Source organism: Brachycentrus maculatus, unplaced genomic scaffold (assembly GCF_059751285.1).
Source record: "Brachycentrus maculatus isolate JH-2025_06_01 unplaced genomic scaffold, ASM5975128v1 h1tg000635l, whole genome shotgun sequence".
Taxonomy (NCBI): Eukaryota; Metazoa; Arthropoda; class Insecta; order Trichoptera; family Brachycentridae; genus Brachycentrus; species Brachycentrus maculatus.
In genome coordinates this window covers 415,205-431,118 of record NW_028281371.1, presented here as the reverse complement: position 1 = coordinate 431,118, position 15,914 = coordinate 415,205, and the positions used below count along the sequence as shown (strand labels likewise).

The window sequence follows — 15,914 nt, the reverse complement described above, 5'->3', positions numbered from 1 at the left end:
GTGCAAAACAAAAACAACATATTTAAATAATTAACATATCTGTTACCACAACTAAGTCCTTGTTTTTGTAAACATTAAGGAATTATGTTTACATTGTAAATTATTTAGGATTCTAAACTCGCATGAGATTTACTATAACATGTAATTACACAATACTTTTGATCCCATATTACAATTAATGGATTTATAACCTATATTGGTGAAATTACCTTTCAGACATATTTGGTTCTTAAAATATTATGATATGAATAATATGTTATGGAGAAGAAATAAAATTAAATGGTATAAAAAAACTGCAAGCATTTTTATAACTGTTCAATCAAAATATCATGAGTTTCAAATCGCTCTTCTGTGAATAATTCTACAACTAAATATTATATACTGATACAACTCAAGATGCTCATAAAAAACAAAACAAAAAATATTGATTTATGGTTCAAATAACACAATGAACAAATAAATAGGTACAGGCTTCTTAAATTGATTTAAAAAAAATTGATCATCTGTGAATTTCCTTAAATATAACATCATTCCATAAGTTTCGTTGTTGAGAGTAAATATAAGTATTTTTACGTAAAACTATTTATTAAACCGTGTTTTATTTCTTCAACATAATAATTCACTCATAACTTTATCTGACTAATGTTTTTTCTATATCTACTTTTCATGCACGAACTACTTATAATTCAAATTGATCAACTAACAATCACACACTAAGTACTGTATAATAATATCTAAAACACTCTCCCAAATCGATAACAACATAACCAAGCAATTTTTTGGAAGGAAAACTACATATTGTTTTCATTATTTGGAAGCAAACATACGGGATTTCACTCCCGCAATCTCCTTGTCAAATACAAAAAAATGGCTAATAAAGGCAATCACGCTTTTACATCAATATGCTACAAAGTTAAATCTAGTATAAGATGTAAAATTGACACTGTGTTACACTGCATCAATGCGTTCCGACGCCCTATGTATAATCAGGTGCGGATAGGTGTCAAAGAAGATGTAATGAGTGTATAAAACAAGAATAGGAACAATAATCACCCTACATTTACATTTAATAATTAAAGCAACACAAATTAAGTCTGGATATAGTCCGGCAGTCAGTGTCAAGACTCTTTGCAGAAGTTCTTGGCTCAATTTAAACTCTGCTGCAAATTTATTACTATTTTTAAATAAAAGCCACTTATGCTTATTTGAAAATAGTACTGAATTGAAATATTTGTGTGCAACATAAAAATACAGATATTTTTATTTAAAATTCTCATTTCTCATTATTCTTCAGTGGCTATAAAGAACTTTTTGAACACATTACATATTGTAAGCAATATTTTTATGGATAAGACTTGATGGTGTTAATTTTTAATTAAATAATATAATAATAAATAAATTTAAATCTAACAAAAATTATTATTGTGAAAAATAAATGCGAAATTGCAGATGAATTTTGTATACTATACTAATCAACATCAATGGCAACAAAAATTATCCTTCCAACATCATGACAGATATGCATTATATGAAAAGTGTTAATGAAACATGTTTATATAAAAATCATGTTCTGAATAGGCTGATCGCTAGAGTTACATAAGCATTTTTCTCATAAATTTCTCATTATTATATAGATTTCTTCAGACGTGCACGACTATCATTTAAAAATTAATGATTTCTACTATATGTCGGCACGAAACCCTTTATTTCTACTAAAATTCTAAATTCTTTATTTCTTGTTAATTTTTCACACCAAGTAAAGACTAGAGATCAAAAGACGCATAAAACACTACAACACCAAAATATTAATTACCTAATCATATAAGCGCTCGAGTAAACTTATATATTACAATAAAATCACACAATGATATATTTTCCTACAAATTTTGCACAACATTTATAAAGTATTAAATATTTTACCATATTTTAACTTCGATATATTTTCAAGGCCTCCATAAATTTCAGAACACATTAATATATGCGTAATAGCGGTAAAATTACTGAAACCACACAACAAAAAAGTGTATTATCACAATTAAATTTTTTCTTTAACGGATAATATTGCATTCTTACAATTATTGCTATTTCCGCAAAAAGGCTTTGAAATTATTTAGAATATAAATTCATATCACTTCTGTGCATATTTCATTTGCCACTAATGGTCCATTTAAATTTATTGCAATTAACAAGTCTATCATTTCACAAACGCCTAAAAATATTTAAGAAAAACAATAATAAAAATGCAAACAAAGTCTTAGAATCTAATGCTCCATAATAATTATACATAACTGCTTTTTTTAACAAAAAAACTTAAAGAAGTTTTATGAAATAGAACACGTAATGACTATTGCAAATTTATGCAATTCAAAAACACGATTTGCTTGAGCTGTGTCCTGTAAGTTAAAAAATAATGATAGATAAACAATATACTTGAATAAGCGTAACTATAATGTAATAAGTGACTTGATTCAAGCAGGCTGAAAATACAAAATTTACGAAGTAAGTTATTGCTTCATAATAGGGAACATATTAATACTGAAATAAGGAATTTCAGTGTTTATTATAAGGTGCAGTAGTCCCTCAGTATAAGCATGAGTAATATAATAATCAAAACAGTTCTCGTAGATGCATACCTCACTAGTAGGGTAGTTTCATTATTTGCAATATTTTCTAGGAACATAACCCGAGCAAACACCGATGGACAGCTGTATAAAGAACCAATTAAATCATGCCAAAAAGCACTAATTATTTAATGGTCAAAAAATCATGTATACTGTATTTAGCCGCAGGTCCATTTTTAAGACAAAAGACTAAACTACAGATAAACTACACTAAATACACTGATATTTTGTACGACCTTAGCTATTGCGCTACTTAGCTATTGTGCTATTAGCTTTTGTACGACCTTAGCTAAAGATAGGTCACTCAAATCCACATAGAGGTATTTGTACTTTACATTACATTTTGTAATATAAATAAATTCATGCAAATGCATCTCTTTTAAAAAACTCAAATATTATTGACATCTCAAAACAGATAAAAAAGAATATTGAAGTCTGGGTATATACAGATCTTATGACTTGTCATAGGGTGGTGAATGTGTACCATTCACCATACTACCCATGATTGACAACCACAATACAATTTTTTTTTTAAACACACAATTTTTTTTTCGTTCTCATACATATACATATATGGTGTAATTCATACATAGCTTCATGTGCGAGTTTGCGGCAGTCTCTATGGTTGATTTGAGAAGGCTTTTTATTTAGCAGAGACCCTTTCACTTTAATTGGATGCAAGATCCTTCCCAAGTTATTTTACACACTGGGAGACGCCTGAAAACATGATTTTTCACTTTTATGAAGCTTATAATTTGACCAGTAATTTTATTCACAACAGTTTGGGACACATCCAAAATGTTGAGACCCTAATATCGTAGTCGTACAGGAGAAAGTGACCAACTACCAAAACGTAAAATGTTCAGGGGGGCCATTTAAATCACTTTTGCTTGGCAAGAAAATAAACATCAATGCAGTTAGTCATTTTTACCAAGTCAATATATTATACTTCCAACTTTCAAATCCTTTGGGATTTTTTCAGGGCAATATTGAGCTAGTAATATATCAAATAGTCAATGATCACGTTTTTGTAAAACAATGCACTTGGTCACTTTCTCCTGTATGACAACGATATACAAAAAGAAAAAAACAAAAATTTGATGAGTTTAGAATTGAACCTTTGGCTACACTGAAATTCCTTGTAATGGTTTGAATATTTATGGGAAATTGAAGCCAACGTTGGCTATTTAGGACCAGGAGAACCAAGATTTGGCTTCTTGAGAGGGGCTCTTGGGGGTGACGGGTGTAGCGGGGGTGCTCGGCCCTCTCGAAGAACCGTAGCTGGGCGTCTTGGGAGTCGCATCTCCACTTGCGCTGGACTCTGCATTCGCTGCTTCCAATGCTGCTTTCACCTAAAAAAAGAAATAATGAACTTACAAAATCTACTTAGTATCTTAGTACAAAATCTTGATAAAGATCAAATAAAATGGTCATTTTTATGTCATAAACATTACACATTACTAGCGAATGGTTTTATAAAAATAAATAAAAATATAGAAAAGAGAAATTTAAAAATATATAATATTCACTTTTTTACGAAAGTATACATTATACCTTTACGTTAGTATACATTATATCAAGATAACACTGCATCAATATGATGCAGTGCCCTATGCATTATTGGGTGCGCATAAGGGTTAGAAGAAGAAGATGATACATTATACAGGGGCGGGCATTGCATATAGTCAGAAAAGCAGTGCCTATCTTAACTTACTCGCGTAGTATTTAAAAATGCAACCAGTACCTACCCTACCCCACTAAATAGTACCAGCTTACCTTACTACCTACCTCTACTGCCTACCCTAGTAAGTAGTACCTGGCTTACCTTACTACCTACCTCTACTGCCTACCCTAATTAATTCTTTGTGCACGCCACTGATAGTATATAAAAATGTTAGTATATAACCGCTCGCTGAGATTTATGTGAGGCGTACCCATCTCTTCGTCAGGACAAGCACTACATCAGCATGCAAATAATACTACACATCACTACCATAGTAATATTCAGACACTTATAACTACACAAAATTTGCATGTTAGACCTCGGCTTTTAGCGCATGTTGTTATACAATTCTTACTGCATGTTGTTCCTCAAGTCGACCAAAAACGGGTGTGATTAATATTTTATGTAGTTGTAAGTGTGCGAATAGTGCTATGGTAGTGACGTGTAGTATTGTTTCCATGCTGGTGTAGTGATTGTCCTGACGAGGGGACGAATACATCTCGAAACCAGTAGATAAAAATCTCGGTGAGTGGTTATAGCAAATAATTTTCTTCTTCAATAAAGATATTAATACTTGGTCTCATCCTAAGTACAATACATTTTAATCAGCATAATAAATAATTTAAGAAAAATAAATGCATATTTCTGAGCAAAAAAGCATATTTTATATTTGACATGAACTGGTAGTTAATTATAACTTAAAGAACGGAATAAAAAATATTAAAAGCCGAATTTTGTTAGGGCAACCTTAAATATGTAATTAGGAGCTGGATAACTTACAAACATGAAGAAGAAAAAACATTCTTATTAAAAATCCTTCATTCCAGACTCATTTAACCGGTTAACTGCCAAAAGCGTCTTAAGACGCATAATTTTCTGTGATCGGAGCGCCGCTCATACAAAAATTACGTCTTAAGACGCGCCATTTTAAATGGGAAGAAAATCAATTATTTAAAAAGTACAAATATATTGAACGCATAGTGACATCTATTGAGAATATTTTTTCGTACGTAGAATTGAAACAGAATTTGTTTTTACCACTTTAAACGTAAATTAAAGATAGCTTTGTTGTCAGAACAACTGATGGCGCTCAGGGTTGTCCAATAATCCCCGAGTTGCCGTCACTGCCGAATCTGATGACAGTGATTGTAGTGTCGATTCTGATGATTTTTTATTTGAAAATTTTTTAAATCATAGTGTGTGCGTATACTTTTAATATTAAACTAACATAAACAATTACTTTTGACATATAATTTAGTTTTCATATTTTCTATGACAAATTTTGTTACAACCTTGCACCATGAACAATTAATTTTATAATTATGGATAAATGACTGCACGACTGGCGCGGTCATCATTTATTTGGCAAGTTTTATAAATAAACGTTACTACACTTTCAATAACGATATGTTTAGAAGGTTTTATTTTTGTCGTAAAATTCGCGGCGTGCTGGGTACCGCCATACATGTAGCTGCCGGCAGTTAAAAGGTTAAGGACAATCCAACAGAAAGTTTAAGCAAGTATCTATGATAGCATCACCACAATATATGATTTATACAAACCTTATCATTGGTTATGGAATGCATTTCGTTTTCATATTGTCGAACGTCTTCAATGGTCATCTCAATCCAATCATCGATCCAAGCAAACGCTTGTCTATGTCCCAGTAACAAAATATCTCGGATACCCTAAAACCAATAATTTAAATAATAATTACTTTTTTTTAATTATTATGTTAAAAATACATAAGAATAAAGAAGGAAACCCAGGAATGTTACAAATTGTTGGGTTCGAACCTAGAAACTCCATTAAACTGGAGTCCATTACACTAACCATGGGACCACAATCCAACTCACTGATTTAAAATAAAAACTTGATTTTTGCATTAATTTAGTCAGTACGCTAATTCTAATGTAAAATTTTGCAGATTCAATAGTTACAGTATTCTTCAAATCAATTTGCAAATAATTCAAAAACCATTAAAAATATAGGTCCATTGATAAAATAGCATTATCAATGAATTGGTACAAAAGTAGTTTTTTTTTTTTTTTGAGGGAATAATTTTTTCAACAACCATTTATTTTATATTAAACTTAGTAAAACACGAAATTATTACATGAAGTAAAAATATGTTACACAATTTTTTAGAATGCAAATAAAACAAATTTTAGTATTTTAAATATTTATTATATACTAGAACATACATTTATAACACAATATATAATTCTTAAATATATGGAACGTATCTTAATTTTTACGCATTAATTATACATAAGAATATGTATACAAAAAATTTTCTCAAAGAAACCGCGAATTCCCTTATATAAAACAAAATACATTAAAAGAACGAACAAATGAATATTTTGTAATAAACAATAGCTTTTGAGCAACTATGTATGAGCGAAAAAGGGGGGAAATAATACAATGGATCGACCCATAAAAGTGCAAAGAAAAGGAGCAATTGATAAGAAAATATAAACACTAATCCTATATTTACTTCGGATAGACAAATAATTGGGTGGTGTTTGCATCACTAAAGTACTTTGATTTTTAATTTTAAAAAACTTAAGAATGTTAAAATTGGAATGAATGCTTTGTGTAATTATTTTATGTATTGGCAATGCATTCACCTTGAAAATGTTTTTTACTAATCATTTCAATGAAATATAATACATCAATGTATGCTATAAACATTGAATAACAACATATCTTTATACATATTATAGTGAAACACGAATTGCTTTAAGAATCCTTAGATTTAAAAAATAATCTGTGGAGGAACATATATAAAAACGTTAAAAACAATCAACAAATAAAAAATTTAACGAATATAGTACTTGAACAAGAAATATAACATTTAGTAGTAAAATTTGATACCAGTAATGATCCTTATAAAAACCTATTATATATGTACTTTTAAAATAACCTTTTATAAAATTAAATAAAAAAATATCACGGCTTGAACATTTTTATTTCTCTTTTAAGACGATTTGTATTTTACCATTAAGTATATAGATTTTTTAAATTCATAATATATTATTATAAATAATTGTGGAAATATAATAGTAATACTTTGATCGGTATAAAATATCTTTAATTATAAAATGAATTATTTATTAATCAGATCTATTTGCTTTATTTCTTAAAAGATATCATGATTTATAGATATAGGAATGGATCAAGGATAACTTATATACTAAGAAAATTTTGATTAATAGCGCAGATAATAATATTCTGAATAGCTTATATTGAAACATGATAGAAATCTATATAAAAATTAAATGAAAAAATTAGAGTATAATTACTCAGTAATCTACATCTTCGCTGCATATTCCTGGAGTATACTAACGTATTTGGCTACAGTGTAGGTAAGTCTGGTTTATTCCGAGACGGGTCAATGTACCATCAAAGGTATAAGTGAGATTACTTGATCACTTGTGATCAAGAAAATAGCGCATCAATACAATGCAATGCTCTATGTACTACCCTTCTTCTCCATCTCATTCCTCATTACTGAAGGTTGTAATCCTTGTGGAAGCAATGACTTTTCTCCAGTTATCCCTTGACTGCGCTACATGTAGCGCTCCAACCACCGATGTACTATCAGGTACATATAAGGAAGTCCAGTATTCACAATATTTTAAGTGTGTACACAGTACTATCAACAATTTCGACACCATATATTTAATATATCAAATTTCTCATATAATGTATCACTCAGTATACAGTAAAATGAAATGTGGATTAATGATAGGATACACATAATTATTTAGAATAATAATACGTAATATATAAATATATGTTTCAATACCTCAATTTAATTCTAAAAATACACCTTAATACATTGTGAGTCATTTAAGATACCAAGTAAAGAATGAAATACAAGACCACGCCATCAACATCCATATTGGTGCAACACCGTATTCATGTAGGTATGCCGGCATTGTATAATTTCTATTGTTATAATAACAAATATATTTTGGCACAAGGTTACTGTAATTAACTTATTTTTAATTGCAACATTAAATTTTGATGCATGTAAAACATTAAACATCATCGAAGAATATATGTATATTTTGTACAGCAAATATCCATCAAAAAAATAATTATAGAAGTTCCATCTACCATATAATTACTTTATATAGTTGGCAAATATTTATATCATTTTTCTTAACTCTAAACATGTATTTTCTAAACACTTATTTCATGATTAAAATGTAACAGAGAAGAATATACATATTGATCATGTTCAACAAAATAGAATCTGCAAAATCGCTAGAGCAAAGTAATTAATAATAAATAGATGAGTATGTGTCATTTTTGTGATTTAAAATATTAGAAGCTAAGTACAAATAATAATTAATGAAAACTGACTCATTTCTATACTGATATAGGTGAATCATGTAGTATTTGAATGCCGGAGAGGTAAAAATAAAATACTTAAACATTGATTAGTCAGTGATAATGTTCTTGGCACCATAATGATAATATCTTTATGCCACAGGAGATAGCTAATTTCATTAAAATATACATTAAATTTCATACACGGTGGCATCACTAATCATTAAATAGTCATTTTTGCTGGAAACGCTTAACAGTGTCTTTAACATACTGTTGGTAGAGAGCGGGAGTCGCTTATAAGCGTTCCATTTGCTTACTTTTGGCACAGCGCGAGACGCCAAAATATATTGTACACATCAGAGCTCAGTTTGTGGTTACCACCCTAATTAGTATACTACTTAAGGTCGGGGTTGATGAAAAATACCAGCCGCCAACAATGCGTTAACATAAGGATATATTTATATGAGTACCTAGTCTGATACTAAGTATAATGACTAATATAAAGAAAACTTGTAAAAACATCTACAAATTTCAGTATTAAAATGCATTGCTGGGGAATGTTCAATGAATATATTTAAAATTATAATAGGTATTTAACGTCTGTATTTTTTACTAAACATTGTATTTAAGATATATTTCTTAAAATATAGATAAAACAAATTTAAAAAAGGGGAGAATATTTAATATTAAAACATTTCTACATCTAAATTGTAAAATGGAAGAATAAATTCAATCATAAAAACTTGTCCAAATACAAAAAGGAACTTTTACCACATATAAGTATTTCGGCTCAACACAGGCTACGCCTAAAGAGCCAAAATGCAGAAAATGTGTGTACATTTACGTTTAAAAAAATATATAGATTAAATTAAATTAAAAAAAAATACAAAATTTAAAATGTATATATGGTAATTACAGATGCACCGACTGGCCGACTTCCAATCAGTAAGGTTATGATTATTTTCAAAAAAGGGCTTCCCAAAAGCAGGAATTGTTTACAAAGTGAAAATATACACTATCCTACCGGAACCAAAGAAAAGGGTATTATTTTTGCATCATAATCAACCAGTGATTATAAAATATGATTAAAAATAAAAAACTACAAATAGAAATAAATAAGTACAAAATTGTTTATCTGCGTCGTTGATTGCAATTTTTCAATTAAAAAACATGAATCGTTTTATAAAAAAAATATTATATTATATGTTTGTTTAAAAAAAACTCGAGTAAATTAGATTTATTTTGTAGTATAACTGTTAAACTGACTAGTCTGTGAATCTCTATCACTATCATCTAAAGAATCATAAAAGATTATTATCGAAAAAAAAATTATCACGTAAGTTATTTTTAAAAGGCGAATCAATTCAAGATGTCTGAAATTAAAATATAAACCTGTTTTAATTTAAGTGGTTTTATACAGAAACATCTGGAACCAAGCAAAATAGAAAGTATAAAAACCTACTATCCAACAATGTATATTTTTTCCATATATTTTTTATATTAAAAACAGGTTTTTCCTCAATTTTGCAATGATACAATATCATTAAACATACTTACATTCAAAATATCATTACCAAGATCTATACCCATTAAACTCACAACAAAATTGTAAAATGTCTAAGATGTTTCAATTGAAATATATGAGTTAAAGAAAGATTCGCGTATTAACAATAAAAATATAATTACTAATAAGACTAACCCTACGGGAAGCACATATATATGTTAAATAAATTGATCGATATGATAAATTATAATATAAAATAACAATTCATACACTATTGTGATATTATAAAAACAAAACTTATTTAAAATGTATAAGAAAAAAGTATAGCTTAATTTAAATTTATGATTTGTGAAGCGTGAAAAAATGAGCTTACTCCTGTAAAACGAGTATGATAATTTTCTTCAGTTAAAACAGTTGCAACTCAGTAAGTAAGTCTGAAATTGATCAGTGAGCTTTAAAATTTATCAGTGAGCTTTATCAATGACATTGAAAATCAAGCAACAACATCGGAAATTGATCAATGAGCTTAATAGTCAATCGATGACCTTGAAAATCGATCAAAAAGATTGGAAATCGAACAGTGAGCTTGTAATAGATCAGTGAGCTTAATAATCAATCAATGACCTTGAAAATCGAGCAGCAATATTGGAAATCTAACAGTGAGCTTAATAGTCAATCAATGACCTTGAACATCGAGTGGCAACTTCATCAACAACATTCAGAGATCGTAAATTCATCAGTGAGCTTATAAATCCATCGATAGCTTAAATTAACGATTATTTTCAATATTTTAATTTCATTTTATAATACTATAGTTGTAAAACATATTTGGCTGACTAAGTATTGCACCCATCACTAAGTCAAGCTGGAATAAAAATAATATTATTAAAAAGTACATTAAATTTATAGACAATTGGAACAATCTAGATCGCAGCCTCCACAATGGCAGTTGTCACAACAAGCTCCGCAACAGTCACCCTCGCAAGTGCAGCAATCGTTGCAGCCTTGGCCGCCGCAATCACCAGAAGCTCTGCAATCGCAGGTACAGCAGTCACTGTCACAGCTGCAGCAATCGCAAGAGCCGCAGCAGTCGCCCTCGCAACCTCCGCAGCAACACACGCAGCAGTGGGCATTGTGACCGGGCGTGGGATTGTAAGTCCATAAAAACGGGCAGAAGAAGCAGTTGTCCCCTGCAGGCTGCTGCTGCTGCTGATTTTTTTCCTGTTTTTCAACATCTTTCTCCAAATACTTGACTTCTAATTCCAACTCACTCCTCTTCTCCGGTTGAAATGTAATTATTTTTTCAGCAGACATTTTTAAACACAAAACTTGTGCAAAAATTAAACCGCGATTGAATTACTATCACAATCACTGTCACTTTTCATTCGAATAATATTATTTATTCCCAAGTAGTAACTTTATCGTAGAATATCTCGGAAACGTTTATGAATAGATATTTTATTTTATTAGTATTATTGGCACTTCTTTTCAGACGAAATCATATTTCGCATTTATCACTAACACTGTCAGTCGCTGTCAGGCCGGTATCCAAGTACAAAATGAATAAATTACACATTACACGAATTCCATATTGCATCCATGATAAAAACAAAACAATATCGATCGCCAATCTGCGAATGTCAAAAATGGTAGCATCGAATGAAAGTGACCGAAATATCAAAATAATCTAAATTATTCGATTATTAAAATAACCGACACATTTCGATTATTTTGTAAGGGAAATATTTCGAAAAGATTATTCGATTCTCTCAGAATTGATATTTCGCAGATCTTCAAGGACGCCAAAAAATAGGTTTTAAAGTAATGTTTTGGTTGCCTCTCTTAATATTGGCCAGTCAAACTAATTTGATAGTAACTTTGTACTTCTAGTTGGCATTATTTTCTTTGATTGAAAACGATATTGAAAAAAACATATTCATTGGATTTATTCGATTATTGACGTATTTCAAACGCTGTCATTTCGATTATGAAACGACTACTATTAAAAAGTTTGTTTCTTGTCTATGACTGAATCATAAATTAAATTTTATTTTATTTCAACCATAAAAAAATATATACTTGGGTACCTACTTATACCTCTTTCAAGCAAAATAACCACTTACCCCAATTTTGATTGACTATTTCAATTATATTTCAGTTTACTTATACAAATATATTGAATACAGTAAGTACTCTACTAAGTCCTCACTTACTTCCGAAGTAAGTGAGGACTGTAAGTACGAATCATGTCAAAATCACGTAAGTAGAGGACTTACTGTAATGGAATAAAATTGTTTGAAATGAAAAATGATTTGCTGGTTTAAAATTAAGATGGGCGTAGTAAAAAGACTTCAATTTTTCTTGTTATATCATAATTGCATTTTAATAAAAATATGTAGAAAACAAAATCGAATGTAAAAAAGGAACTTACCCGTTGAATAAAATCTTCCACTTTGGTTTGCAATCCCCACACCTCGAATCTTGCATCCACCAATTTGTAGGAACACATAATGGGATCCTGTGTATCCTGCCAACCTTCAACCAAAGGTCCGCGTCCCGTTTTAACAGATTTAAAGTATTTGGGATCTTCTGATTCTTTGTAATGTTTGGGATTGATATCATCGTACGCAATATCCAGACAATCCACCTCTCTTGTTTTCAATCTCTCCTCATCTAAACCCAAACACTAAAAAAATAATAAAATGTTAACAAAACTTAAAATTTGATCCCCTCAAGCTTGAAATAATATCATTAGATAAAAAAATTGGCAACAATGATGTCCGGACTAAAGATGAACATAGCAGAAATTATTCAGATGTATATGGGGATTTTTTGGAATCTAAGATATGAATCCAGGATTATTGAGTAAAAAAAACTTTTATTCTTTTTAATGAAGTTATACCTCCTTCAGACACAATTAGACTATGTTGGATATAAATTACATTTGACCATATTTGAGGAAAATTGTAGACACAAATATAGTATAAAAATTCTTTACAATTAATTTTTAAGTATCAAATTTCAGTTATTTATCTTATTTATAAAAAATATATAATGAAAATTAAAAAAGACAGTCAATGTACAAAATAAATGTATGCTAATAAGTGCGACAAGTATGTAGAGTTTAAATCTTCCTAGGTAGTTTTAAAATAGCAAAATAAATACTCAAAGCTTTGCACTCAAACATCAACAAAAAACAATGTGCAAATAAAAGATACTTCTAAACAAACAAATGTAGAGTCAATGTAAAAAACATAAAAGGCTTAAAAACTCATATCAGCTTACGTTTTCCGTGGACCCATTGTTGTTTTCGTATTTTGTTTGAATCGAAATGCTGAACTTTGGAATAAAAGAACACTGTAAAAAAAAACACATACATAAATAAAATGAGCAAGAAATATTATAACTGCATATAAGAATAAAAATTCTTTAAAAAAACTTACAGTGTACTCTGGATTTCCACAATGAGTTGACATGGAAAATAAAAATGATTATTAGTATAATATTTTGAGATAAATAAAAAATATATTATAATGGTAGGGACTGACCGGAGCCATTTCGTCGTAACGTAACACGTTACGATGCGAGCATTCATATACCATAGTCAGTACAGCGAATTGAGCATTACATCCATAGTCGGAACTCTAGCCGCAAGCGATGTTATGACGTTACGTTACGACGAAATGCTCCTGTCAGTCCCTACCACAAGAAGAATATCCATTAAAAATTATAAAAATAAAAATATTTTTTTTTAGGTAAGGATTATTAGCAGCATAATTGCTGTAGTATATTTTAGCTCCCCAATTCCCGATGTTACAGTTTGCCACTTCAGTAATGCCTAACCCATATTGATATTAAAATTAATTATTGTTTAGTACAAAACTGAACTATGTACTTACAAAGGAAAAAATATTATGCAAATTGAACAATAACACTTACCGGTAATTGTGTATGGGTAAAAATTCCAAGCCTTTTCAGTGACATAAAAAATTTTAGGAATAAGTGATTGCACCCAATATGGTAAACGACTGGAAACAAAAGAATTTTAATTTTAAGGCAAATTAATTGCTTGAAGAAACAAATATTTCAAAACGATAATAAAGCAATGAGGATTGAATACTGGCAAGTCTTCAAAATAGGGTATCATCATTGAGCAGGAATATCAGATCTACATTTTAAGAAATGTTTTAGATTCTTTAATTTTATTCACTTCTGATTTGCAAAATTCATTAAAAACCAGCATTTAATATAAAAACATTGTTTGCAGGCAGTTTTATCATCAACCCCGACCCTAATTATACTTAAGACAGTCTTCTACCTGACCCTCAATATACTCATAAGTAACCGCAAACCCAATTCTGATCATCGCAAATATTTTTGGTGTCTCTCGCGCTCTACCAAAAGTAAGCGAATAGAATGCTTATAAGCGTCTCCTACTCTCTTCCTACAGTATGTAAAAGACACTTTTAAGTGTTTTCCGCAAGCAATGTGTTAAGTAACCAACATTTTACATCATAACAATTTCATTTGAATGACTTGATTTGCAATACAATTTTCTGTTCTCGCTCTGCGTACTACAAACTTGGAACAGAGATCGCAAGCTTACAAGGTATTTCTTACATATCACTCATTTTCAACTTGTTATTTCTGACTCAAAATTCATAGGAGCGCTATTCATAGAACTCTGCTAGGTAGTCATGCCGATATACTATTTTCCAGTAATTTTATAAAATTATTCTTGGCAGTACATTGATATGCAAATCTTAATGCACAGTAGTGATTTTCTCCAGAACACTGCATAAAAACTTCACATTAAATAAGTTATAATAAAAATCTGAAAATTAGATTTTTTAGCTCCCAATGACCCAAAAATGGTAAGAGTAATGGAATCAAGTTTTAATTTAACACATTTTAATCTATTTCATCTCGATGGGAATTTAAATAGAGAAATTTCTTTTCCATCTCCCTTATTTTTGTACAGATTTTAATAAGAAAAGTACCAATTATCACGTGATGTATTTGTATTTCTTTATTTGCTTATGAAAATAATGCATTCAGGAGTGTGCGACCTTTTAGGATATTCCAGTACCTGGATAGATGTATACGTTTCTCAGTAAACTGTCCTTTCCCATGATCAGGATCAGTGCATTCGGAGTTTGCTACAACTTCCACTCCCTCGCCATTATCCGACTGCTCGTGGCTGTGACGTGCGATCATGTACAACTGCCCGATACGATACTGAAAAATATAAATTATTCAAAGCTTTAAAATCCATATTATTCATTTTACAGAAACTCAAGCGAATGAAAACTATTTTCCCTTGATGAATACGAGACTGATTAAGTATGTTTAACTCAGCAAAGGATAGATATGATCACACATGTGCAGTGTTGTCTAAGAAAGGTCAGAATTCTACGCAAAATATATACACGCATATTAAAATGTGTTAATTGCGAATAGTTACCTCCTCAACCGATATGGGCATGCTAATCCTAAATTCTTTAGTGAGAACCATGATGTAGAATAATGATATAAATTATTTCCTGAAAATATTTTTACAATTCGAAGTATTTCGAACTCACTGTCAAAAATGCGAAATACCTAAATCAAATGTCATTTGCTCCATAGAAAATTGTACCCGATCACTAACCTTAATAGACAATATAATATTTTTTTATTATCTACCGTATCTTTGTTTTTCTTTCCCATTCAAAATCCATACTCT

At 30.0% G+C, this 15,914-nt stretch overlaps 2 protein-coding genes across 2 annotated transcripts; both read right to left on the bottom strand.

Moving 5' to 3' along the window:
• Positions 1 to 3,665: 3,665 nt before the first annotated feature.
• rdgBbeta (cytoplasmic phosphatidylinositol transfer protein 1) lies at positions 3,666 to 15,797 on the bottom strand. The gene is made up of 8 exons (XM_088274141.1): positions 15,654 to 15,797; positions 15,279 to 15,427; positions 14,129 to 14,217; positions 13,633 to 13,640; positions 13,475 to 13,546; positions 12,621 to 12,875; positions 5,907 to 6,032; positions 3,666 to 3,973 (listed from the first exon to the last, which is right to left on the bottom strand). The coding sequence occupies exons 1-8, from the start codon at positions 15,702 to 15,704 to the stop codon at positions 3,809 to 3,811; spliced, it is 915 nt and encodes a 304-aa protein (XP_088130267.1). The 5' UTR covers positions 15,705 to 15,797; the 3' UTR covers positions 3,666 to 3,808.
• Positions 6,519 to 12,173, bottom strand: LOC148300914 (uncharacterized). The gene is made up of 2 exons (XM_088274134.1): positions 12,074 to 12,173; positions 6,519 to 11,820 (listed from the first exon to the last, which is right to left on the bottom strand). The coding sequence occupies exon 2, from the start codon at positions 11,501 to 11,503 to the stop codon at positions 11,093 to 11,095; it is 411 nt and encodes a 136-aa protein (XP_088130260.1). The 5' UTR covers positions 11,504 to 11,820; positions 12,074 to 12,173; the 3' UTR covers positions 6,519 to 11,092.
• Positions 15,798 to 15,914: the final 117 nt, after the last annotated feature.

Excerpts from the sequence above, each read along its gene's own strand:
- LOC148300914 (XM_088274134.1), bottom strand. The coding sequence starts at position 11,503 with ATGTCTGCTGAAAAAATAATTACATTTCAACCGGAGAAGAGGAGTGAG.
- rdgBbeta (XM_088274141.1), bottom strand. The coding sequence starts at position 15,704 with ATGGTTCTCACTAAAGAATTTAGGATTAGCATGCCCATATCGGTTGAG. Across the intron at positions 15,428-15,653 it reads TGCCCATATCGGTTGAGGAG|TATCGTATCGGGCAGTTGTA; the intron begins GTAACTATTCGC and ends TATATTTTTCAG. Across the intron at positions 12,876-13,474 it reads ACAATGGGTCCACGGAAAAC|TGTTTGGGTTTAGATGAGGA; the intron begins GTAAGCTGATAT and ends TTATTTTTTTAG.